The 26,027-nt window shown below is 39.5% G+C and overlaps 3 protein-coding genes and 2 pseudogenes across 3 annotated transcripts; all 5 read left to right on the top strand.

The window, feature by feature from the left end:
- The first annotated feature begins 430 nt into the window (after window positions 1–430).
- Window positions 431–3,225, top strand: LOC137725507 (quinone-oxidoreductase homolog, chloroplastic-like). Its single transcript, XM_068464222.1, has 4 exons — window positions 431–590; window positions 751–892; window positions 2,025–2,116; window positions 2,253–3,225. Exons 1-4 carry the CDS (start codon window positions 525–527, stop codon window positions 2,940–2,942), a joined length of 990 nt encoding a protein of 329 aa, XP_068320323.1. The 5' UTR covers window positions 431–524; the 3' UTR covers window positions 2,943–3,225.
- Window positions 3,226–4,109: 884 nt separating this feature from the next.
- On the top strand, window positions 4,110–5,992 carry LOC137725356 (chloroplast envelope quinone oxidoreductase homolog). The gene is made up of 4 exons (XM_068464013.1): window positions 4,110–4,262; window positions 4,621–4,762; window positions 4,984–5,075; window positions 5,172–5,992. The coding sequence occupies exons 1-4, from the start codon at window positions 4,188–4,190 to the stop codon at window positions 5,856–5,858; spliced, it is 996 nt and encodes a 331-aa protein (XP_068320114.1). The 5' UTR covers window positions 4,110–4,187; the 3' UTR covers window positions 5,859–5,992.
- A 384-nt stretch (window positions 5,993–6,376) lies between these two features.
- LOC137724796 (quinone-oxidoreductase homolog, chloroplastic-like) lies at window positions 6,377–7,317 on the top strand (annotated as a pseudogene).
- A 3,347-nt stretch (window positions 7,318–10,664) lies between these two features.
- On the top strand, window positions 10,665–13,346 carry LOC137726707 (chloroplast envelope quinone oxidoreductase homolog). Its single transcript, XM_068465642.1, has 4 exons — window positions 10,665–10,764; window positions 10,943–11,084; window positions 12,213–12,304; window positions 12,442–13,346. The coding sequence occupies exons 1-4, from the start codon at window positions 10,690–10,692 to the stop codon at window positions 13,135–13,137; spliced, it is 1,005 nt and encodes a 334-aa protein (XP_068321743.1). The 5' UTR covers window positions 10,665–10,689; the 3' UTR covers window positions 13,138–13,346.
- Window positions 13,347–23,929: 10,583 nt separating this feature from the next.
- Window positions 23,930–25,981, top strand: LOC137724797 (chloroplast envelope quinone oxidoreductase homolog; annotated as a pseudogene).
- Window positions 25,982–26,027: the final 46 nt, after the last annotated feature.

Raw genomic sequence — 26,027 nt, forward strand, 5'->3', positions numbered from 1 at the left:
TTTTCTTTTATTTTACTAAACACATTTGGTGTCCAAATTTTTTAATAACTTTTTTTTAAAAGCACCACAACTTCAAAATAGTTCTAAACTTATTTTTATATAATGATATATTTACAAGTGAATACAGTTTGAAAGAAATCATCTCTGGAACCTTTCCATTTAATTTATCAAGTTTGAGGATTCAAACTATTGAAATTATATCTAAAGACTAAAGTTATAATAATTTTAAAAATAGATATTTGTTTGTAATCGTTGAATTAAATTTCAATAACCAATTCTCAGATGAATTAGGAGGAAGATATTGAAATTCAAATAAAGTCAATCAAAATCAGAGGGTTATCTCCGTCGATTATCATAATTCAACACGTGGCAAACTGAACTAATTCCAAGTGTGGTTGACAAGACGTCAGAAACCCAATCCACAAGAATCTAGCAACTCTCCCTCCCTCTCTCTCTCTCTCTCTCTCTCTACAAATCTGAATCCTGTCTCGTCTGTCTCTGCCGATTCAGGAGGGTACGGCAACATGGCATCAAAGCTTATGCATGCGGTACAGTACGACAGCTATGGCGGAGGAGCTTCTGCTTTAAAGGTTCTCACTTTTCTTTCTTCAACTCCTACAGTTTCCCTTTTGTTATTCTGCAAATTTTTTTGGTCTTACATTTTGTAGATTTATCTCATATGTTTTACCTTCTTTGATATTTCCTTCTGGAATTTATGTGTATTTTATTCCTGTAATTTGTGTTTTGCAGCATGTGGAGGCTCCGGTCCCGTCCCCGAAGAAAGGGGAGGTTTTGTTGAAACTGGAAGCAGCTGCTCTAAACCCAGTTGATTGGAAAATTCAGAAGGGCATGCTTCGGCTTCTTTATCCCCGAAAATTTCCTCACATACCTGGTGAATGATTCTGCTTTCTTTGCTTGCAAGAATTTCACCAAATTCTTTTTCTTACAAGTTACAATCAATCTTGAACTTTCCCAGCGGTAATTCTGTGCTTGTGAGTTCCTGAGTAAATAATTTGACAGTCCAATCATAGCGTCTAGTAAAATTAATAAGATTTTAAGTGATCTGTTTGTTATAAATTCAGATTAACTTGTAGTGTTGTACACAAGAAGTTGATCGTATTGGTAGGAACTTTGGCCTTCGTTTGGTGTCTAGGATTTGGTTTGGAATGGATAACTTACTAGATTCAATGTACGTTAAAGAGAAATTGGATGCAACTTTCAAATGTTGTCTAAGTTGAAGTTAGAAGGAGGATTAGTAATGGAGGAAAATTAACTCTTACCGTTTTGTGGGGATTGAAAGGATAACTTAATCCTCTGTGAGTCTCTGACTAATCAATCATCTATCTTCAACTTAGACAACATGTGAAAGCTGGCATCCAATTTTTTGTTCTACATCCATTGAGTCAAGCGTGTTACCTCTTCCAGTCCAATGCTTGACACCAAACAAGGCCTTTGTTTTTAGAATGATCGATCATCCTCTTTGTGAGTCTTCGAGTCGATTAGATAGTATATTGGAAGATGATTTGGTAATGCCACTGATGTGTAGTCTACTCACTATCCGATAAATTTTCTGCACCGGGCTACTTAAAATATTGAGGTACCATGACAACATTCAACTGGTGTTATAAGCTGCAACATGCCAACTGTTGTACAAGGTACTGGGTGTGACTGGTTTGCTCCATCATTGAATAACTAGGTGTGCGGATGAGACTTTTTTTAAAAACTGAATATTGAAAAGTAAGCATTATGGTTTAAGGATGATATCGTGTTTTTAATGAAACTTCTCATTTACACTTGATTCCTATTTGTAATCTTGGGAGAATTTTCTGGTGCTTTTTTTTTTTTATGATTTTTCTGGTGCTTGAGTTAGATGGATTCTGAAATAAATTTGTGTATTGATTTTTAAAATGGCATTCATCTATTCCTACATTGAAAGGCCAGCTGTTTGATGATTTAAGTTATCAATGTCTGAGTTTTTAGACTCGTAGGTTTTTGTTGTTAACATTGTCTAATGATATTAACAGTTACTGATGTGGCTGGAGAGGTTGTAGAGGTTGGACAAGGAGTGCAAAAGTTCAAACCAGGGGACAAAGTTGTGGCCTTTCTGAGCCATGCTGTGAGTGTTCATCTTATTCCTTGGGTTACTTTTTCCCCGTCTTGAAGAGCTAATTGTGCATATAAGAAGTTTCACGTTTAGAACTCATTTATTATATTTGTGCCTCATTTTTCGTTGTCATCTTACATATGGATAGAATGGAGGTGGACTGGCTGAGTACGCTGCAGCTAGTGAGAACTTGACAGTGTCCAGGCCACCTGAAGTATCAGCAGCTGAAGGTGCAGGCTTACCTGTTGCTGGCCTCACAGCTCACCAGTGTCTCACGCAATCTGCTGGGATCAAGCTGGATGGAAGCGGCCCACAAAAGAACCTATTAATTACTGCTGCCTCTGGGGGCGTGGGTCAGTATGCAGTCCAACTAGCAAAGCTCGGTAACACGCATGTTACAGCCACTTGTGGAGCTCGTAACATTGAATTTGTCAAGAGCTTAGGGGCAGATGAGGTTCTTGACTACAAGACCCCAGAAGGAGCAGCTCTAACTAGCCCATCTGGTCGGAAATATGATGCTGTGGTCCATTGCACAACCGGCATCCCCTGGTCAACTTTTGAGCCTAATTTGAGCACCAACGGGAAGGTCATAGACATAACTCCTGGTCCAAGTGGTTTTGTTACTTTTGCTCTGAAGAAACTCACCTTCTCGAAGAAGCAGCTGGTGCCACTGTTTCTGAATGTCAAGGCTGAGAACTTGGAGTATCTTGTTAAGTTGGTGAAGGAAGGAAAGCTCAAGACGATAATCGACTCTACGCATTCTCTGAGCAAGGCTGAAGATGCTTGGGCAAGGAGTATGGATGGACACGCGACTGGAAAGATTATTGTCGAGCCTTAAGTAGACAAGATACAGGGTAGTTCTATTCACACACCCTTTGTTAATTTCTATCTTTTGATCCTTTTCAATTCATTCAGCTCGACGGTTGGAAATTGAGAAGGGTATGTGAAAAGTAAATAAAGGTGTGTGGATAACACCACTCATGTATATATGCGTTAGTGTTTCTTAAGTGGTATGTAAATTTCATGTGTGCTTTATGATATCGCCCATTGATGTGTGGGTGTTTGTATTGTAAATGATAAGGTTTGGATATGAATTAATGTTAATTTTATTGTTAAGTACATTTTATAGTGAGTCTGTTAGGTGTGCATCCCGTACATCCTATTATATTATGGCTATTTACATTTTACACCCTCTATATTTTTTCGCATTGCCCCCTAAGGTTTTTACTTGTACCATTTTATTAGTGTTTAAATCTTCATTAAGTTGATGATATGGTGATTATGAAATTCATAATTGCGATGATTTGTAAGTTACATTTGCATCATATTGACCGAAAAACTCATCAGCTTAATGAACATTAATACGTTCAAATATTCAAAAGATATAAATTGATACAATTTTAAAAATCATGTAAATTGTAGTTAGCTTACTATATTAAAAAGGAAATTTCAACGAAAAACTTCAGGTACTGTTTACTTTAATGAAAAATCATATTTTTATACTAAAAAGTCAATCCGGATACTATTTACTTTACCTTTTATTTGAATCTTATCGTTAAAATTTAAAATTTTCAAACATTTTTTATTAATTTTCCTTATTAAAAAGTCAGTACTCTTCGCCTACAATTTTCTTTTTTTCGATATACTCTCCGCATACCATTTTTTGATCATAATTTTTCAAGAAATAATGTTGGATGACCTTTTAAATTCTGAATAAGTGCATTTTTAGGTCCTTAAAATGTGCGATACAATGCTTTAGTATTTAATCGATTTGAGGTCAACATATATTTGACTTCGTTTTCACTATTTAATCGATAAGTGATCAATATTTAATTACATAGAATTTCTTAAAACACCAAATTTTATATTTTGGTAATAAAAAAATCGATAAAAATCGAAAACCGAATGAATATAATAAAATAACAGGTTGTTTTTTCCGTCATTCACATCAATATAACACTTGGCAACTTGCTGTGCGTCCACGTCTGGTATACAAGACGTCAAAAGCCTCTCCCACAAAGAATCTAGCAAAACACACACGCACTCTCTCTCGCCCCTCTCTACCTCTCTGCCGACTCAGGGTATGGCAGCAATGGCGTCGAAGCTTATGCATGCGGTTCAGTACGACGGCTATGGCGGAGGAGCTTCTGGTTTAAAGGTTCTTTCTTTCCGATTGCCTCCTTCTTTTCGATTCTCTACTTTCTGTAAAAACATTATTTTGTAGATTTCTCATGTCTTTTATTCTTATTGGTGATTTTTGCTTCTGGGATTTCATTAATGCTCAATATTCTTCGGTGTAAAATGAAAATGTATTACTTGTATAATTTTAGGCCCTGAAATCCCAAATAAATTTAAAAAAAAAAAAAAAACCGAAGAAATGATTGAGGACCCGTGAGAAAATGCTGCAATGCATATGTGCCCTTGATTTTGAAGGGCAATAAAAATCGATGGAGAAAGTAGTACCGGTGAGAGCTACCTTAAAAAATTGTTAATGCAAAATTGTATGTCTGTTGCAGCATGTAGAGGTTCCGATCCCCACTCCGACGAAAGGCGAGGTTTTGCTGAAACTGGAAGCAGCCAGTATAAACCCAATTGATTGGAAAATTCAGAAAGGCATGTTGCGGCCTTTTTTGCCCCGCAAATTCCCTTATGCACCCGGTAATTTCTGTTTTTCCTGGTGTTTGATTAAGTACTACAGCGTTGAACTGATTGATAAATTTACCGGAATTTGATCAGTTTCGTGTCGTTGGGGAGAGTTGTGAGGTAGATACATTAGCAACATTCTGAAACAAATTATGCTCCTATATTGCGAGACGAGTTGTTTTGTGGTTTGTACACTCTTGTTTGTTGACATTGGCTAATGATATTATTGAAAACAGTTACTGATGTTGCTGGAGAGGTTGTAGAAGTTGGACAGGGGGTCCAAAAGTTCAAACCTGGCGACAAAGTTGTGGCATATCTTTCCCAAGCTGTAAGTGTTCGTTTTATTCCTTTGGTTAAATTCTATCTTCATTTGTTTGTCACTGCCATCATCTGTGGCTCACTTTTCTTTGTTGTCGTATAAAAGGGAGGTGGACTGGCCGAGTACACAGCAGCTACTGAGAACTTGACAGTGACCAGGCCACCTGAAGTATCAGCAGCTGAAGGTGCAGGCTTACCTATTGCTGGCCTCACAGCTCACCAGTGTCTCACGCAGGCTGCTGGGGTCAAGCTGGATGGAAGCGGCCAGCAAAAGAACATACTGATTACTGCTGCCTCTGGTGGTGTGGGTCAATATGCAGTCCAATTAGCAAAGCTCGGAAACACGCATGTTACAGCCACTTGTGGAGCTCGTAACATTGAATTTGTCAAGAGCTTAGGGGCAGATGAGGTTCTTGACTACAAGACCCCAGAAGGAGCAGCTCTGAATAGCCCGTCTGGGCGGAAATATGATGCTGTGGTCCACTGTGCAACCGGCATTCCCTGGTCAACTTTTGAGCCTAATTTGAGCGCCAACGGGAAGGTGATAGACATTACTCCCAGTCCAAGTGCCTTGGTTACTTTTGCTCTGAAGAAACTCACCTTCTCAAAGAAGCAGCTGGTGCCTCTGCTCATGAATGCCAAGGCTGAGAACCTGGAGTATCTCGTTAAGTTGGTGAAGGAAGGAAAGCTCAGGACAGTGATTGATTCGACATATCCTCTGAGCAAGGCTGAAGATGCTTGGGCTAAGAGTATCAGTGGACATGCGACCGGGAAGATCATCGTCGAGCCTTAAGTAGACAAGATGTAACATCTTACTGATATTTTTAATGGAATGTAAACTTATATCTTCATGTACTTAAACAAGAGTTATCTCATACAGGTGGTTGTGCGCTTTATGATATGTCTTCCAATGATGTGTTGGTCTTCCGTCTTGTATTGCAACTGACACGGTTTGGATCTAATGTTCATATTTTCCTGTTAATACACTAATTCTGATAGTTTCCTGCAAACATTTATCTTTTACAAGCTTTGTTTTGGTGGACTAATCCAAGGGTTATTGTTAAGTAAATATTGTTGGGGTTGATGTAAATATGTTAATTGTTTGGCTGTGTGTCCCAAAGAGATTGCTCTCTTTGAAGAAGTGGGCATAATGGTTACAGATTAGCTCATGTTGTCGATAAAATTATCCTCACATTTATACTTTTAACTTTAAAATGGATGAATATTGCTCCTATATTGCAAGTTGAGTTGTTTTGTGGTTTATGCATTCATGTCTGTGAGTCTGGTAAGTTGGTATGTTGACATTGACCAATGATATTATTGAAAACAGTTACTGATGTTGCTGGAGCTAGAGGTTGTAGAAGTTGGAAGGGACCTAAAATTTCAAACCGGGCGACAATTAAAGTTGTGGCATATCTTTCCCAAGCTGTACATGTTCATTTTATTCCTTTGGTTAAGGTCGGTCTCCCTTTGTTTGTCACTGCTATCATCAGTGCCTCACTTTGTTTGTTACCATATAAAAGGGAGGTGGACTGGCCGAGTATGCTGCTGCTAGTGAGAACATGACAGTGACCAGGCCACCGGAAGTTTCACCAGCTGAAGCTGCAGGGTTACCTATTGCTGGTCTCACAGCTCACCAGCCTATCACGCAATGCAGGGGTCAAGCTCGACGGAAGTGGCTAGCAAAAGAACATTTTTATTGCTGCTGCATCAGGTGGTGTGGGTCAGTATGCAGTCCAACTAGCAAAGCTCGGAAACACTCATGTTAGCCACTTGTGGAGCTTGTAACATTGAATTTGTCAAGAGGCTTACGGACAGATGAGGTCCTTGATTACAAGACCCCAGAAGGAGGAGTTCTGAATAGTCCATCTGGTCCGAAATATGGTGCTGTGGTCCACTCTGCATTCTCTGGTCAACTTTTGAGCCTAATTTGAGTGCCAGCGGGAAGGTCAAGTTCCTTGGTTATTTTTGCTCTGAAGAAACTCACCTTCTCAAATAGGCAGCTGGTGCCACTGCTCATGAATTTCAAGGCTGAGAACTTGGAGTATCTAGTTTAGTTGGTCAAGGAAGGAAAGCTCAAGACAGTGATCGACTTGACACATCCTCTGTGCAAGGCTGAAGAACTTGGGCTTAGAGTATTGATAGACATGCAACTGGGAAGATTATTGTCGAGCCTTAGGTCGCGTTTGGTACGCGGGACGGGACGGAACAGAGTGGGACGAGGCGTTCCGTCCCGCGTTTGGTGTGCCTAAAATGAGTGGAACGCGCTGTTCCATGGAACAGATTTTGGATGATTTTCTGTTCCACACCCCCACCCTGGAACGGGTTGTTCCACGTCTGTGGGACAGAAATTTCCAAAATTTTAAGACAAAAATGCCCCTTGTCTTTTTCAAAATTTACATAAAAAATCATATAACAAACCCTAAAAACTATCCCTCTTCTTCTCAGCCGTCGTGTTCCTCCCTCTGCATCTTCCCTTTCCTCCTCATCTTCTTCCCTGTAGCCTCTTCACCTCTGCATCTTCCGTGTAGCAGCTCTGCGAACCTTCCTCCTCATCCTCTTCCGTAGCATCTTCAGCTCTGCATCTCGGTTCCAGGTTCGATCTGTTTTCGTGTAGCTCTCGGTCTCTCTTTCTTCGATTGTTCAAATATTTTTTATTTGTTCTCTGTTTATGTATTTGTTCTCTGTTTGTGTTTGATATTTTGTATCAACTAGAGTGCAGCAAAATACTAGTTTTTTTTGGCGATTTCTCATCTGGGTATGGTACATTTTTTTCTTTGGTTTCTGTTTCCGCTTTCAATCTGTCTTTCTGGACGGTCAGTTTGGTCAATTTGGTGTTTCTTGGATGCCTTTGTGTTCTTGATTGTTGAGTTGTATGGTTCTGATTTTGTTTCTTGAGTAAATACATATCAATCTGTAATTTGTATTTTGTGAAATGGGAAAAAAAAAAAGGGGATTTTTGGGCATCAGGGTTTTGGTACTTTGATTTGATTTAGGTTTTCTCCTTTGAGGTGCTTTTCTTGCTTTCTGGGCAACATGGTTGTTGTTCCTGTGGGTGTTTGCTTGAAAGATAAATCTTTCTCCTTTCTATCTCATAGGAAAGGTAAGCAATTTGGGTTTTGTTGACTTTATCATATTTGTATGGATATTGATTTGAAGTGAGTGAGCTGGTTTTGTTAATGCCTTTAGGTCTTAGTGGATTTCAGGATTTAGCTGTTCAAGTTGATGTCGGTTATAAGCATTAAAAGGTTGATGTCGGTTATGCAAGACTTATTTTCAAGCATGATGTTTATAGTAGTGTTTGAAGCCAGATTTCATTAAAGTGTTTATGGAGAGCCTTTGAGGTTCTAGTATTTGTGGTTTTAGTATGGGGAACTTTATCAACTTCTAAGTGTTTTCATTATTACTTTAGCAAGACATTATTTGTTTTTTAAGTCAGGACGAATGTTTGATTTCGGATATTTCATGTTTAAGTTATGCATATTTCATTTTCTTTGTTTAAGTTCTAAATGTTTAAACCCTAAAATGTTTACGATATGCATGATCATTAAACTTATATATTTTTCAACATTTGTCATGTGCTCTTATGTGGTTTGCCTTGTTCCTGCAATGGGGAATATTTAGAGGGGTGTCCTTCTAAACAAGGCCAATTCTAATGTTTGTAGAACCTATTAAGGTGCTTGGGGCTTGTTCCCCCACTCGAGAAATCCTGAACTAGGCCATTGATCTCTTCCGAGATAATATCCAAAAGGAATGGGAAAAATCTCTTTCAAAACCGTCAAGGCCTAGAGCCTTTAAACACCCTATTGGGAACAAATCATCCTTGATCTCGTCATTGCTAATTGGCTTTGTATAATCATTGTTCACCTTCTCTGATATTATTAGGATAACATAGTCAAGGATAGCCCCCCAATCTTGCTAACCCCCAGACATGAACAAGTTGCTGAAATGCTCTTCCACTGTCTACCATGTAACATTCGCCTCCTCTATCCATACCCCTTGAATGTTTTGCAATTTTTCAATTGTATTAAATCATCTATTCTATATGGTGGTCTAGTGAAAGAACTTTGAGTTAGAATCCCAACCTGCATCCATTTGATTCGAGACCTAGTTAAAACTTCTTTTCTCTTTCTTTCAATTTGTTAATACACTTTATCAAGGCCTTAATCTGCTCACCATGTTCCTCCCAATTATCATGGAGGCAACCCAAATAATGCATTAGATGATCAATTTCCTCCCTTCCTCTGTTAAATTTTCTTCTACTCCATTTCATCAAATTTTCACTAGAAGAGTTTAATTCTCGTTGCCATTTCTCCAACCATCCACACCTACTTTGAATACTCCAGCTCTCTTCAACAATTTGTTAACTTTTGTGTATATATTCTTGTATTCTTGGGATTCGTAGTTTATTATGATTTTATGTAAATTATTTATTTCCTTAGTGATAGGATTGTAACATCTTATAAATCCATCCTTAACAACAACAACCCACAATTGAAAGGACCAAAATTAGGGACTAAAAATTGAATTGGGGTGTGGGTTTTGCAATTTGCACAATAAAATTTGATGGGTTTGTGGTGAAAATTAGAATGGAGGTGTAGAAAACGGGAAAAATTACAAATTTTAAAGGGGTTTGCATGTGAAACACAACATATACCTATTAAAATTTGGACCAAGAAAAACAAATAATGGATAATAGTGTTCAAATTTGAACAAGTTATTAAAAAAAAAAAAAAAAAAAAAAAAGAGTCATGTCCCGTTCCGCCCATAAAATTGTACCAAACAACAGCGGAACATGGGTATTTTAGTCATTTTAATCTTTTGGTTCCGTTCCGTCCATGTGCTACCAAACGCAGGACGGAACAACCGTCTTGTTCCGTCCTGCACGTACCAAACATAACACAGAACATCTGTTCCGTCCCGTCCCGTCTGCGTACCAAACGCTACCTTAAGTAGACAAGATACATAGTGGTTTTTAATGGGATATGCAAACATTATGTACTTATCTAGAGTTGTGTCGTTTGTTATATCTTCCAATGATGTGTAGGTCTTGTATTGTAAATGATAAGGTTTGGGATCTAATGTTCATATTTTCTTGTTAATAGATTCTGGTTGTTCCGTGCCAATATTCTCCTTTACAAGCCTTGATTTGGTGGATGCGACTCTTCGTTCCGCCTCTCTGATCATATGGCCCCTACACAGCTAAGGCCGTCGTTTGTGTGGTGGTGGAGAGTTTTCAGTTCGTACTTTCTCACTTGTGACTTTTCTTTTCATCACCTTTTAGGACTAGAATTCTCTCCTCTCCTCGTTCCTTTCTTTTCCCTTTCCTCATTTCACATTTTCTATTTTGTCTTTCTCTTTTTATTTTGAATTATATAAAATATCGACGTGACTTAACTGTAACCGTTCAAATCGGAGAGGAGGAAAGGGGAGGAAAGAATCCGTTGCAAATTCTGACTTCAACTTCTTCTTCTGCAAGGCTTGACTTTTCATCCGTCTGACTATTCTCAATAAGCAAGTCCTGGTCTGGTTGTATATTGGCCTGCTGGCTTTATATATATATAGAGATTGATATAAATAGCAACTTAAACATTTATATTTTAACACTTCCGACTAGAGTTTGCATGGCAGGCATGTCGTCGAAGCTTATGCATGCGGTGCAGTACGTCGGCTATGGTGGAGGAGCTTCTGGTTTACAGGTTCCTTTTTCTTTATCTGTTACATTTTTCCTTTTATTTATTTATTTTTCTACGAAATGCTTAATATTCTTTGGCGTGAAACCAAAAAAAAAAAAAAAACTCAAGTTATATAAGGGAAAAAAAAAAGAAGAGTTCTATAATTTTTGTATCGGTATTTTATTTATGAAATTTGTTGCAGCATGTAGAGGTTCCAATACCCACTCCGAAGAAAGGCGAGGTTTTGCTGAAATTGGAAGCAGCTAGTATAAACCCACTGGATTGGAGAATTCAGAAAGGCGTGGCACGACCTTTTTTGCCCAAAAAATTTCCTCAGATACCTGGTAAATAATCAAGTTGATCATCTTGGTAGGAACTTTGACCTGTTTGGTATCGAAGATTGATTGAAACTTGAAAGGGATAACTCTACATTCTAAGGTATGTTATAAAAAAAGAGATACACGTCAACAACTCCCAAATGTTATTTCAGTTGAAGTTAAAGAATGGATTAGGTTTCCTACTTGAATAACCCATCTTTTACCTTAAACTTACAAAACATTTGAAAAGTTTGACATCCATTTTAATTCATGTCCAGCCCTTGACGCCAAACAAGGCCTTTGTACATGTATATTTTACCTGTTCAAAGTATTCGAAGTTGATGTTGGTAAAAACTGTTTGACAAGGACGGCATATTTTTTAGCGTGCCTGATACACGGGACGGAACACCACATTTCATTCTACAATTAGAGGGACACTTTAAAAAATAAAAAACTTTCCTCCAATTGTATAATAACATGTGATATTCCGCCCTGTGTTTTGGGCATTTTGAAAAATCTCTCAACAATAATTGAAGACTCCAGCTTTTTACCTGCCTCCTTTTCAAAAGTTTTCCTTCTATGATTATACAGTGCTTGTTTTGCAAATTTTCTATCACTACCTGTAGAATCTGGTGAAGTTTAGTTACTTATGTTTGTTAAATTCTTCAATAATCACCCTGTTCCAGTCAATTAATGTTTGAGGATCCTTCATAAATCAATTGGTGTCATATAAGCTGCCGCAGGCCAGGCAATGTACTGATGATAAAGTAAAGTTACCAAAATTTGATTAATTACGACAACATTGAATTGATTAATAAAGTTACCTAATGTTGATTAATTACTACGGCGTTTGAAACAAAATCATGCACTACTCGGTGTCCCAAAGAGATTGCCCTCTTTTAGAATTGGGCATAAAGGTTACAGATTAGTTCATGTTGTTAATAAAACTCTCATCATACGTTGAAGTATTTGGAGAGTTGTGAGGTAGATAAATTAGCTGGATTATGAAACAAATTTATGCTTTGACTTTAAAATGGATGGATATTGCTCCTATATTGCGAGACGAGTTGTTTTGTGGTTTATGCATTCACGTCTGTGAGTCTTAGGCTGGTAGCTTGGTTTGTTGACTTCGGGTAATGATATCATTGAAAACAGTTACTGATGTTGCTGGAGAGGTTGTAAAAGTTGGAGAGGGCGTCCAAAAGTTCAAACCGGGCGACAAAGTTGTGGCATATATGACCATCGCTGTGAGCGTTTATCTTATTCCTTTGGTTACTTTTTCACCTTTTTGAATAGCTCATTGTGCATACAAGAAGTTCACCATTTAGATCTCGTTTGTTATATCTATGCCTCAATTTTCTGTTGTCATCTTACATATGGATAGATTGGAGGTGGACTGGCTGAATACGCCACAGCTAGTGAGAACATGACAGTGGCCAGGCCACCCGAAGTTTCAGCAGCTGAAGCTGCAGGCTTACCTATTGCTGGCGTCACAGCTCACCAATGTCTCACGCAAGCTGCTCGGGTCAAGCTTGACGGAAGTGGCCAGCAAAAGAACATATTGATTACTGCTGCCTCTGGCGGTGTGGGTCAGTATGCAGTCCAATTAGCCAAGCTCGGTAATGCCCATGTTACAGCCACTTGTGGAGCTCGTAACATTGAATTTGTCAAGAGCTTAGGGGCAGATGAGGTTCTTGACTACAAGACCCCGGAAGGAGCAGCTCTGAAGAGCCCATCTGGTCGGAAATATGATGTCGTGGTCCACTGCACAACCAGTACCGGTGTTCCCTGGTCAACTTTTGAGCCTAATTTGAGTTCCAACGGGAAGGTCATAGACATCACTCCCGGTCCAAGTGCCTTTATTACTTTTGCTCTGCAGAAACTCTCCTTCTCGAAGAAGCGGCTGGTGCCGCTGTTTGCTGATGTCAATGCTGAGAACCTTGAGTATCTTGTTAAGTTGGTGAAGGAAGGAAAGCTCAAGACGGTAATCGACTCGACGCATCCTCTGAGCAAGGCCGAAGATGCATGGGCTAAGAGTATCGATGGACATGCAACCGGAAAGGTAATCGTTGAGGCTTAAGTAGAAGAAATATAGTCATGTAACCTCGAACAAGTTATAAATGCAAGAGTTGTCTGATACAGTTGCTTTAGTTGTGTGCTATATGATATTTCTAATAGTTTAATGTGTGGGTCTTGTATTGTTAATGATATGGATTATTTGATTTATGTTCATTTTCTTGTAAAGTACATGTGACAGTGGTTTTGATTTGAACAAGTTATATACGTAGTTGGCCGAAGATCTTTGACATCCAATTTCTATTTAATTTTCCATCCAAAATAAAATGACCATGTTAGTCCAAGGACAGATGCACATTGGGATCAGTGTTTGATGTAATATTTATTTCATATTTCATATGTGAGAATTTTTTAATCCTTTTTACATAATTTCACTCACATGTATTTGTGGAGAGACTACACCTTAAGATCTGAGTGAAAATTTGAGTGATATTTGTGAAGACTAGAGTTGAGGTGAATTCAATCTTTGACATTTGAGTATGGTGTCTTTGAACTCATGAGACATGGAGTAATATTTTTACACTTTACACAGGATACAATTCTTTGAAGTGGTAGACTTTTGGTTTGGATGTATGACTAAGCTTTCATTAGTTTTTATTAGTTTGTGGGCATCATCATTGTAAATCATCAGGAGACACAACTCCTCCGACTAGGGACACCTAGAGGTTTAAAGGCTTGTTGCACATGCTCAGTGCAATTGTTCAGCCAACAAAAGTGGTATAATTATATTTTATAGTTTTGTGTGTTTTTAGTTATAGTTTTGCTCGAGGACTAGCGAAAACTAGTTTTGGGGGTTTTTGATAACGTATATATTTCATGCATTTATATCATCCATTCCTAGTCTCTTTGTGATGTTTTTGAGTTAAACTGGTTGCATTTTACCTTATTTTGTGTTAGTGTGCAATTACATGTACTTTAGTATCAATTTGAAGGCAAAAGAAGTGAAACCATGCCATTTTTGGAGCTGACCCTTATTCAAACGTGGATAGAAGTTTAGTGGCCTATTTTGGAGCCCAAATTAAGTTGTTACTTGTTTGAAGTCCAAATAAGGAATCCAAGACAAATCTGGCTTGTTAGAAGACCAGGAACAGAATGGGAAAGGAATGGGGATATCTAGCCTGATTGGGAGGTGCCAAATAAGGCAAAAACATGCAAAATAAAGGTTAAGTTGTTAGGATCACTTTGAAATATCTTGCAGCCCCATTTAGCATATAAATACTAGGGTTTCATATCACTTTAGGACAAGCCCCCCTTGGGGACGCCCAGAGCTCTCTCTCTTCTCTTTCATTGGCCTTTCTTCTAGAAACAAAACTGTATTTCCCTTCATCATCCGCTGCCACTGAAGAAACCACGCAGCCACGTTGTTATTGGAGAAGTTCAACATCAGAATTGCTTCAAGGGGGTTTCTTCTATGAACTTTAGTTTCACTCATGTTGTTCTTGATATTTATATATTCTATAATCATGTTGTGTAATTAAGTTCATAACTAGGGATTTCGATGTAGCCTTGCAAAACTATTCTTTGTTATTAAGTTAAAGTTTTCGATTCATCAATCTGTTTTCTTGTTTCTTTCACTGATTTTATAATTTAATTTGTTTGTTAATCTTAATGTTTGATTACCATTAGGGCTGCTTATGAATTATTTGATCAAGGTTATGGTACACATCATGCTGAATCTTGGTAGACATGTGAATGATTGAAGAAAATGCTATGCATACATCCTGCCATGTGATTTCTTTGGTTCTTTGAAGTTTTCTTGTTCTTAATGGATTCTTATTTGGAAATCTAAGTTAAACATCACAACTAGGTTGCAAATTAGGAGTACTTAATCACAACCACACATCAAATGGATGATCATAAATGAGTAAAACAAACCATAGTTGCAGATAGGAGAGTTGAATGCGTTTTGACTTAATTTTCATGGAATTGGTTTGTAAATGTTAAAATCGGTATCCCTAATTCCGTTCCCATCATTTCTGAATCATTCTATTATTCATATTTACATTCTCTTGCATTTTAAGTTACTTTACTTTTCAAATCAAAATCCAAACTCAATTTGTTAGTTTCATTGTTTATTTAGGGTCGGTTCACATAAAGCTCGTAACTTGTAGAGGTCTAATAAGTCATTGTGGTACGACACCCTTACTTGTGCCACTATACTATCCTTATATTTGCACATGAAAGGAACACAACACTTTGCTACCCCAAGAAAGGTAAATTCAGGAAGAAGTAGAGAGGCTCATGACCGAGTGATTATGTGTTTTCCAACGCAACAAGGTCACAGACGAGCCATTACGACGAGACATGACCAACATAAGCCAGTCACTCTTCACGGACGAGATCGAGCAGGTAAAGCCTCCATGCAAGTTCAGCATGCCACATTTCACATCCTTCAAAGGAGATGGAGACCCGGAGAGACACTTGAAGCACTACCGAAGCACAATGGTCCTTTATTGGAACAATGACATTTTTATGTGCAAGATATTCACCACCACTTTACAAGGCGAGGCGCAAGATTGGTTCCACACCCTGCCGCCACAATCCATCCGAAGTTTCGATGATCTTTCTTTGGTTTTCACCAAGGAGTATTCATCTTACCTCTTGATCAAGAAGAAGTCCGACCATTTGTTCAACGTTAAGAAAAACCCAAAGAAGTCACTTCGCGACTATGTGAAGAGGATCAAAGCAGAGAGGGCAAAGATAGTCAGATGCAACGACTCGATAACTAGTGCAGCTTTCCAAAAATGACTCCTAGTAGACTACCCACTGTTTAGAGAATTGATCATGAAAGAAGATTTAAGTTTGGCAGACTCTTTTGCTCTGGCAGAGAAATATGCACTTTGGGACGAGGATCGGTGAGTAGACAAGGTACTCGTGTAGCCTCGAAAAGAATCGGTAGTAGCTTAGAAGAATGAGGAAATGAAGTAGTACAATAACAAAAATAGGCAGGAGGCCAAGCGTAGGGACCAATCCACGACTAAAGAAGGCCCGACGCCCAAGAACTACTCTAAGTTCTCGATCGTGATCCCACCGAATCCTCCGCGACATTAAGAGCGAACCATGGTTTAAGCTGCCAAAACAATCAAAGGGAGATACTTCCAAGTTGGACCATACCAAGTACTGCGCATTCCGTCAAAGTCATGGTCACACAACTGACGACTACTATACTTGGAAGAACTACCTAGAGAAGCTGGTGAAAGAAGGCAAGGTTGACAGATACTTAGACAAGCCATCTGTGCATCTTAGGAGAAACGCAGACGCCGATGAAGAGCCACCAACCAAGACAATTCGGATCAATGACATATTCACCGAATCCGAGCACTTGGGGGCCACTAATAACTCCAAGAAAAGGAAGATCCAGCAGGCTCTACTAGTCTCATAGGTCCAAGCAGTCAATACCTAACTTGAACCCATCGTTGGCTTCATTAAGTAAGATGATGAGGGCGTCAATTTCCCACATAATGACACTGTAATGGTATCTGTCCAACTAGCCCACACTATAGTCGACAAAATGATGGTTGACAACGGAAGTGCGGTCAACCTACTTCAGCTCTCAATAATTCAGAAGATAGGCTTGGAAAAACGGAGGTATCACTGGATTCAATGGACACACCTGGACTGTTATCGGCAACATTATACTTAACATGAAAACACCGCTAGTTGTCTCAAAGTAGATGTTTACAATAATAAGTGACCCGTCTTCTTACAATGAGATTCTAGGATGACCTTGGCTGATAAAGATGGATGCCGTAACCTCCGTCAAGTATCAAAAAATTAGATTCCGCATCCCAGGAAGAGGAGTCAGAAAAAGCAAGTTTGACCAAGCCACATCTCGACAATGCAGTGTGCAAGTACTGAATGAGTAAAAAAAAGAGGACCCTTACCCTCATAGAGGCTACTGAGGTCTAAAGGGAAGACAAAGCTACAAAATAGCAATTACAGTAGACAGATCAAAAAGATGGTGTCCAAATCTACATGCCAGCAAACAAGACGGGATGAAAATCCAAAGAGGATGCCGAACACATCATTATTGATCCACAACAACTGGAGAACACTGCTAGAATCGACTTACGTATGAGCCTGAAAGAAAAGAAGGAACTTACGACTTTCCTTAAAGAAAATCATGACGTCTTTGTGTGGTAACCTTCCGACATGCCCGACATCGACCATAAAATAGCTTGCCATAAGTTGCACATCAAACCCACTGCCAAACTGGTAATCCAGAAGAAAAGATATTTCGCACCTGAACGAGTAGGGATCATAGAAGCAAAAATCAACAAGCTATTGGAGGCTGGATTCATAGAAGAGGTAGCACATTCAGCATGGCTTGCCAACGTCATACTAGTAATGAAGAAAGAGAAAGGAAAATGGAGGGTTTGCGTAGACTACATCAACATCAACAAAGCATGCCCAAAAGATCCTTATCCTTATCAGTTCCCCGAATTGATCTATTAGTAGATTCAACTTCTAGGAACCAGTTGCTCAATTTCTTGGATGCATACTTCGTCTACAACCAAATAGCTATGCATAAGCCCGATAAGGAGAAAACTGCGTTTGATTGAGCGAGGCACCTACTGCTACAAAGTCATGCCTTTTGGCCTCAAGAACGCGGGAGCCATTTACTAACGATTGGTAAACATGATGTTCAAGAAGCAAATTGGAGTAACCATGGAAGTTTACGTTGACGACATCATGGTGAAGGGCAAACAGCGATTAGACCACATTAGCAACTTAGCGAAAACTTTTGATATTCTTATAAAGTACAAGATGAAGCTCAATCCCGCTAAATGCACATTCAGAGTATTTTCAGGACGATTCTTAAGGTACCTAGTAACCCAACAAGGAATCGAAGCATATGCCAAACAGATCCAAGCCATCATAGAGATGAAATCTCCAACTACCTTGAAGGAAATCTAAAGCTTGATCAGACGAGTAACCACGCTCAACTGCTTCTTCTCGCGGTCCATTGATCGAAGTAAGCCTTTTTTCAAAGCAATCGAAAGGGCATAATGAGACAAATGGGATGATGAGTGCGAAAGAACTTTCCAAGACCTGAAGAAGTATCTCACATCATCTTCCTTACTATCCAAGCCAGAAGCAGCGGATGACTTATATATCTACTTGGTAGTCTCGGAAGTAGCAATAAGCTCTGCCCTCATACGAGGAGAGCTAAGGGCCCAACTGCTGGTATTCAACACTTCTAAAGCTTTTCTCGATGTGGAAACTAGATATCCGAAGATTGAGAAATTAATTTTGGAGCTAGTTGTTGCAGCTCGGAAGCTCAGACCATATTTTCAAGCTCATACAATCATCGTCATGATTCAATATCCTCTACGATCAATCCTACATGGTCCAGACACTTCTTAATGAGTAATGAAGTGGGTGTTAGAACTTGGTCAACAAAACATAGTTTATTGAAGACAATCCAGTTGTTATGGAGTTTCTACCTTACAACTAAGTTTTCGTTCGTTTCCCTTGTTTTTCAATGAGGAATTCAGATGTAATTTACAACTTGGCTCGGCTGCATGCTTACAACAACTGATCATTCATGCACTTCAAAAGAAGATTGCGCCATTCTTAAGGACTAATCGCAGGAATTGCGCCCCCTTGGGGACTAACCATTCTATCCGATACGGGAGGATAAACTATACACTCCGAATATCCAGACATGGATGAGTTGGGCTGCCCTGGTATAACTAGGTGGACGATGACATGCGCTAGGATTCTTAGAAGTAGCCACAATGGTCTTTTTCAAGGCTTAACTAATTGAAGGATTTTGGGTATCTTGGCCTAATCCATGGGGAACCGGGCCTCAGAGACTAACGAGGCACATTACACAGTACGCTCTATGGATGGCTACCCTGGAACCTTAAAGCTGCTACCGAGTGCACTAAGGTAGCCTGCGGTTTCCAGAAGACTGTCTACGGCTTGCCCTTCGAGCAATAAGCCGCGCTAAACTTATACAACATATTTTTGTGAAAGGTTAAACAAGTTAGCGTGCATATATGAAGCTTTATCCACTGCCGACATGCTACGCAGTCGATAAGCTTCACCTCAGCCAAGCACGGAATGATCGTTTATGTTTACACTAATTCATAAAGTGTTGTGATACTTGCTACACAACCCACGAAATTGGTTATATAAAAAGCAAGGAGTTCTCTCGAACCTTTGCTTACGAAATTCCATACAACCGTTTTGATACGAAAGGTTAGCGAATTTCATAACCCAAAAATCTTTAGTATGTTGTGATGCATGCCACACAGCTCAAAGGATTGAAGAAAGCCAAGGTTAACAGCCAAGTGGTCATTCAGACTCGTCTGCTCCTGTAAGTAAGGCATCTGGTTGGTGACCCTATGACTAACAACTTTGCAAAAGTTCTACACCAACACATGCAACTGCATAGGCTACGTGGGCTTGTCTGTTTATAGAAAAGCAGCACGCCTGTTGCTGGTCTAAAGGTCAAAGATTGGCCGTAAACCAAAGAAGAAAAGATGAAGAAAAACGAAAGAAGCAAGTTTATTGAATTTTCTAGCAAAATTGATAAACAAAAAACAAAGGTCGAATAAGTTCAAGTAAAGCAAAAGAAATAAGGAAAACAAAGAAAATCCTAAAGGCTACTTAGAAAACTACTATTCAGCAGCTTGGACATCCTACGACTACTCGGTCGCCACACCTTCAACAACTGTAACATTCTTGCCAGCGACATCATTCCGCATTTCACCCCCGGTTGCCCCAGCCTGGGTACCAACTTCTCCGACTACTTCACCAATGGAAGCCTCAAAAGTAAAAGTAAGCAAGTCTTCCTAAGAAATAGAGAAAGTCTCAAAGTTTTTCCTATCAAACTCAAAGTCAAACGGCTTACCAAAGAGATGATCTACATAACCCAGCTTGTAGAAATCGGCCTGACTTTGAACAAGCCAAGCCTCGAGCCCAGCCTTCTTACCCTTCAGCAGTTTATTCTCCTCGAGCAGACTAACAAGGATGCGTTGCAGCTTATCCACTTCCTTCTTGAGACTTTCGTTGATCTTCAGTGAGCCTTGGAGTTCCGTCACTTGGCGAGCAGTCTCAAGCTGTAGAGAAGTAAGGGCAAAGATATTAGATCCCTTCAAAGTGATGAGCTCATACTTCAACCTTTTCATCTTCTCGGTAGAAGAATAAACTTCAGCTGTCATAGTCTTTGCCACCTCCTTGGCAGCCTTGGTATCCTCTTGGTCAAGGAGCATAAACTCTGCTGCCAGAATCATCGTTTTCTGCATCATAGCAAGCAGAATGGTCATTCTATATTCGGTCGTGTGCTTCGCGAAGGAACTTGGAATCTGGTTTCAAGAGCACACAAATCTCAGCAACGTCCCTAGAAACAGGCTTGGTGGATTTCTCACAATTGCCTATACGACCAGTCTCTTCTTTCTCAATAAGTGAATCAATCTCAGCAGCAAGGGGAATGGGCCTTGGCACCACTTTAGCAGTAGATTCCACCTCATTACTCTTCATAGTAGCAAGCTTCTCCAAAGGTGAACCAGACTTAGCTCTCAACGGACGTTTTGGCACATATTTAGGCACTGGGGGCATGACAGAACCTCTACACTGAGCAATCCTATCAGCAATCGTAATAGCCACATTTGATGGCAAACGTCACCGGCTCAGATCTAGCAGCCACATCTTTCTTCCCCTTAGAAGAAGTCAAGTCAATCATAAGCCTATCGGCAGCAGGCGAACCTTCACGAGCAGCGGAAGAAGTCTTTGGCTTTTTCTTAGCCGGTATCTCTTGAGCAAGCGGGGAAGATCTCTTATTTTCACCTTCATTCATAGTAAGCTTAACCGAACGAGTTAATGCCTCCGTCTTGATCCGTTTTATCTCATCTTTCAGGGGCAACCCACATTTCTCTCTACGAAGAGGACTAAGCAACCAACGCCACTCACTATATTTAGCAGGGATACTTAGAGCAACATACACCTTCTTCATATCTAGAGAAATCTTAGGAGTTGAGCCGAATTCTGAATCTACATAAGCAAATGTGGATAATCAACAAATCAGATAATAGCTCAGCAAAAACATAAAGTAGCTTGGAGACTAAGCAGTCTACTTACTGGTGATAAAAATCATTAGAAATGGCACCTCAGGAGAAGAATCAAACTCTCACTCTCCACTTATCTCCAAAGTTTCTTTGACCCAGTCATGATCTTCCTTGCTCGAATGATCAAAGAGCCTATGGCAGGATTACAATTGCCCAACTCCATCAATGTGGCCTATGTCAAAGAAGTACCAAAATTCGATGATGACCAGATCCAAGTCAAAGAATTGGCTTAGACTGAGGAATCCCACCATCACACAGACCACATTGGGAAAACATTGAGTGAGGGGACACTTCATGGAGCAAATCACTTCTTGGAAAAAATGAGGCATAGAAAAAGTAAATCCTAACACGAAGTAGTAAGGGTGAAACTTGATGGCTCTCTAAGCCCCATTACATGGCTCATGACTGTTATTTTCCTTGGCACGCTTCACATGCACCCCTGACAGAATTGCATGCCTATACGCTTCAAGGAAGTCTCTGAACAAGTCATCAGAATTATTTTTGAAGTAAGCAGCCTTAACGTAGCCCATGTGAAACCCCACCCCCAAAGATTTCGTAATTTCACTTTTTTCCCCAAAAGGTTTATTAAATTTTGCATTTTAGTTCCCTATCCTCATCCAATCAAAATCTCATTTTTCAGATTTTCTAAACCTCTCATCCTATCATTATTTGCCACGTGGCAAGCATTCACCTATTTCTCATTTTTTTCCCTGAGTCAATTATTTTTCTCTCTCTTTCAACTAACTCTCATTCTTTTTCTCGCACTCGCCCCGATCTCTCTCTCTCACTGATTGAACCTAAACCCACACACCGAGGTACCGGAGCCACCTTGATGACGGCACAGCACCACCACCACCCTCGTGGACCTTCCTTCTTTCTCTCTCTCTCCGTCTCTGTGGAGCTCATGGGCACCCAGAGGACACCCAACCCAAGTTCGGCGAACCCCTGTGGGTTTCGAGCAAGATCCTGGCCACCTCCGGGCACCATTCGATGTGTCCAAGGTATGGAATCCCTTCCCCTCATCTTACTCTTCATTTTGGCTCCTAGATCATAGCCTAGGTGTGTGTGTTGACAGGGACCAAAGATCGAAAGACTCCGACCTTCTTCCCCGGTAAGGAAAGGGCCTTCAAGCCCAAAACCAAGGAGACAGACCCTTCAGGCCTTGGCCCGCTAAATCCCTGAGCCCAATCTATTTATTAATTAGTTTTTATTTTGTTTTAATATTTTCTAAAACCGGCCCTTAGGGCCGTGTAGATATGAGGCCTTTGGGCCATTGCATCTAAGCCCAACCTAGTGAAACCTTTTTAAAACCCTAAGATCCAAGGTCTTCCGGCTATATGGAACCCGGGCCTTTGACCCGTGGAACTTAAGCCCAGCTCGTCGAAGCCCAGACCCAAAACCCTATTGGATCCAAGCCTTTAGGCCATGGATTCGTTCCACTAACCCTAGGCCCAACCCGAACCAAACCCAGGCCTGTTGACTCAGACCCGGTTTGACCGTTGACTAATTGACTTTGACTTTGACCCGTCATAGTTGACTTTTTGTTGACTTTTTCGGGTTTCGTCCGGGACCCCTCCTAGGTTAATTTCGATGTCCTGAATTCGTTTTTGACGTCTATTTTTCCAAATTCAATCATTTGAATATAGTTTTATTAATTGGACCCTTTATGTGTTTAGGTGCATATATTGTGACGATTCCGTCTTCGCTAGTTTTGTGTGGCTCTTTGACAGCGTATCTATGAGTGAACCCTTTCTAAAATGCATGTTTTAATAGTAGGAATGCATACATGAAAAGCATGATTTAATGATTACGTTGTATGAAATGTTTTATGAGATATTATGCTTACTTAGAATATTTTGGAATACCACTATCGAACCTATGTTCTTTATAGGATATCTGATGGATGACGATATACTATTTAGAACATGTTTTTACACACTTCTTTATAGTATAGATGATGGATAACTTTATACTATGAAGATGTTTTTCAAATATACATACCTATGTTTGGAAAGATTATGTTAAATGTTTTTGTGCATATCTAGTGGTCATTATTCCGCCAGGGGCGAGGATCTGGTGTTGGATGCGGGTTGAGAGAAATAACCCCTGGGTTCGAGCCAAGGGACATGCAGCTGGCATTAGGGATGGCAATTCTAACCGTTATACCTGATAACTGTGGATAACCGCTCGAATGGATTGAATTTGGATATGAAAATTTGGGTATGGTATGGATATGGGGAAAAACCATGAACTTTATTCGGTTATGGTTTTGGATATGGTTATAAGGGTTCCCAATCCAACCCGAATATATATATATATATATATATATATATATATTGATATATAATATAATTTTATTCAATTTACCGAACCCTCCCTATATTAATTCATTATGCATGCATATAATATCTTTATTATGCACCAAACATCATGCATGGGGCATACCAACAACCTCATCAATTCAATACTCCTATTGTTATACTTAACCAAATTAATTCATTGAATCATTTTATATATCAATTATCAAATATTACAAATTTATCAGATTCATCTCTCTTCAAAAGTCTCACTGTCAAGAAATTGGTGCATGTTATCATGAACAACTTCAAATATATTTTTAGTTTTTTGTAATTGGATGTTACTATTTAATAACGGAATTAGTATCTACTAAAATTTATAATGCGTCAATTGGATAAATATAATTTTTTTTTTTTGACGAAGATGGATATAACCGATAACCGATTGAAAATCCGTTACCCAGTGGATATGGTTATGGATAATTCCCGATGGTTAATTTGCGGTTATGGATATGGCTAATTTTCATGGTTATAGGGATGGATATAGCATTTTCGTCCCCAAATCGAACCGTTGCCATCCCTAATTGGCATTGGGCCGGGAGAGAATAATCTCTGGCTTCGGGTCGAGAGACATGGTGTTGGTTGCGGGCCGGGAGATATTACTATTATTGGATACCACTATTTAGCATACTATATACGAGATATGTTTTATGACATGCTAGGGTTTTCGGAAAACCTATTATATATTCTGCTATTGAGTTTTCATAAAATTTTGGGGGTTAATATGTTGATAAATGTTTTATTATTATATATATATATATATATATATCAACTTGATCCACTCATGTTTGTTTTGCACCCCCTTAGGATTTAGAATCGAGGCCTACAATCTCGGCATCAAGGCACTTCCGCAACAGTATCTTCAAGTCCTCTTGGCGTAGGATCCATCCCATTGTTCATTCAATTTTATGTTAGTCCTTTTTAGTAGTGTCTAGGATTAGTTGTATGTTCTGGATACGTTCCTCATTTGCATATTAATTATATTTAAATTTCTCTTATCTTATTCATATTTTGGTTCTCATGTTTTCAATAAATGACTTTCATCATCCTCAGGTGTCGGCCAACATGTGACTATTCCGATGTCCTACGGACATCTGGATCGGGGCGTGTCACCCCACTTTACTCAAAGACCCACCTTGATGATACAATGGTAGCACACCATCATCACTCTTGTGGCTTGAAGAAGACATGCTCAAAGAAATTCTACAAAGACGCGAGGAAGAATCATTAGACGACAAAAAGAAAAAAAGAAAAAGAAACGAGCACATCAGGCCCCACGGCCTGGTCCAATCCTCTTTGAAGAAGTGGGTATAATGGTTACAGATTAGCTCATTTTGTCGATAAAATTATCATCACATTTATACTTTTAACTTTAAAATGGATGAATATTGCTCCTATATTGCGAGTTGAGTTGTTTTGTGGTTTATGCATTCATGTCTGTGAGTCTGGTAAGTTGGTTTGTTGACATTGACCAATGATGTTATTGGAAACAGTTACTGGCTGGAGCTAGAGGTTGTAGAAGTTGGAAGGGACCCAAAAGTTCAAACCGGGCGACAATTAAAGTTGTGGCATATCTTTCCCAAGCTGTACATGTTCATTTTATTCCTTTGGTTAAGTTCGGTCTCCATTTGTTTGTCACTGCTATCATCAGTGCCTCACTTTGTTTGTTACCATATAAAAGGGAGGTGGACTGGCCGAGTATGCTGCTGCTAGTGAGAACATGACAATGACCAGGCCACCTGAAGTTTCACCAGCTGAAGCTGCAGGGTTACCTATTGCTGGTCTCAAGCTCACCAATCTATCACGCAATGCAGGGGTCAAGCTCGACGGAAGTGGCCAGCAAAAGAACATTTTTATTACTGCTGCATCAGATGGTGTGGGTACTGGCAGTCCAACTAGCAAAGCTCGGAAACACCAGATGCTTACGGACAGATGAGGTTCTTGATTACAAGACCCCAGAAGGAGCAGCTCTGAATAGCCCATCTGGTCGGAAATATGGTGCTGTGGTCCACTGTGCATTCCCTGGTCAACTTTTGAGCCTAATTTGAGTGCCAGCGGGAAGTTCAAGTGCCTTCGTTACTTTTTCTCTGAAGAAACTCACCTTCTCAAAGAAGCTGCTGGTGCCACTGCCCATGAATTTCAAGGCTGAGAACTTGGAGTATCTAGTTTCGTTGGTCAAGGAAGGAAAGCTCAGGACAGTGATCGACTCGACACATCTTCTGAGAAAGGCTGAAGATGCTTGGGCTAGGAGTATCGATAAACATGCAACTGGGAAGATTATTGTCGAGCCTTAAGTAGACAAGATACATCTTAGTGGTTTTTAATGGGATATGCAAACATTATGTACTTATCTAGAGTTGTGTCATTTGTTATATCTTCCAGTGATGTGTAGGTCTTGTATTGTAAATGATAAGGTTTGGGATCTAATGTTCACATTTTCTTGTAAATAGATTCTGATATGC

Source organism: Pyrus communis, chromosome 2 (assembly GCF_963583255.1).
Source record: "Pyrus communis chromosome 2, drPyrComm1.1, whole genome shotgun sequence".
Lineage (NCBI taxonomy): Eukaryota > Viridiplantae > Streptophyta > Magnoliopsida > Rosales > Rosaceae > Pyrus > Pyrus communis.

Excerpts from the sequence above, each read along its gene's own strand:
- LOC137725507 (XM_068464222.1), top strand. The coding sequence starts at position 525 with ATGGCATCAAAGCTTATGCATGCGGTACAGTACGACAGCTATGGCGGA. Across the intron at positions 893-2,024 it reads AAAATTTCCTCACATACCTG|TTACTGATGTGGCTGGAGAG; the intron begins GTGAATGATTCT and ends TGATATTAACAG. Across the intron at positions 2,117-2,252 it reads TGGCCTTTCTGAGCCATGCT|AATGGAGGTGGACTGGCTGA; the intron begins GTGAGTGTTCAT and ends ACATATGGATAG.
- LOC137725356 (XM_068464013.1), top strand. The coding sequence starts at position 4,188 with ATGGCAGCAATGGCGTCGAAGCTTATGCATGCGGTTCAGTACGACGGC. Across the intron at positions 4,763-4,983 it reads CAAATTCCCTTATGCACCCG|TTACTGATGTTGCTGGAGAG; the intron begins GTAATTTCTGTT and ends TATTGAAAACAG. Across the intron at positions 5,076-5,171 it reads TGGCATATCTTTCCCAAGCT|GGAGGTGGACTGGCCGAGTA; the intron begins GTAAGTGTTCGT and ends GTCGTATAAAAG.
- LOC137726707 (XM_068465642.1), top strand. The coding sequence starts at position 10,690 with ATGGCAGGCATGTCGTCGAAGCTTATGCATGCGGTGCAGTACGTCGGC. Across the intron at positions 11,085-12,212 it reads AAAATTTCCTCAGATACCTG|TTACTGATGTTGCTGGAGAG; the intron begins GTAAATAATCAA and ends CATTGAAAACAG. Across the intron at positions 12,305-12,441 it reads TGGCATATATGACCATCGCT|ATTGGAGGTGGACTGGCTGA; the intron begins GTGAGCGTTTAT and ends ACATATGGATAG.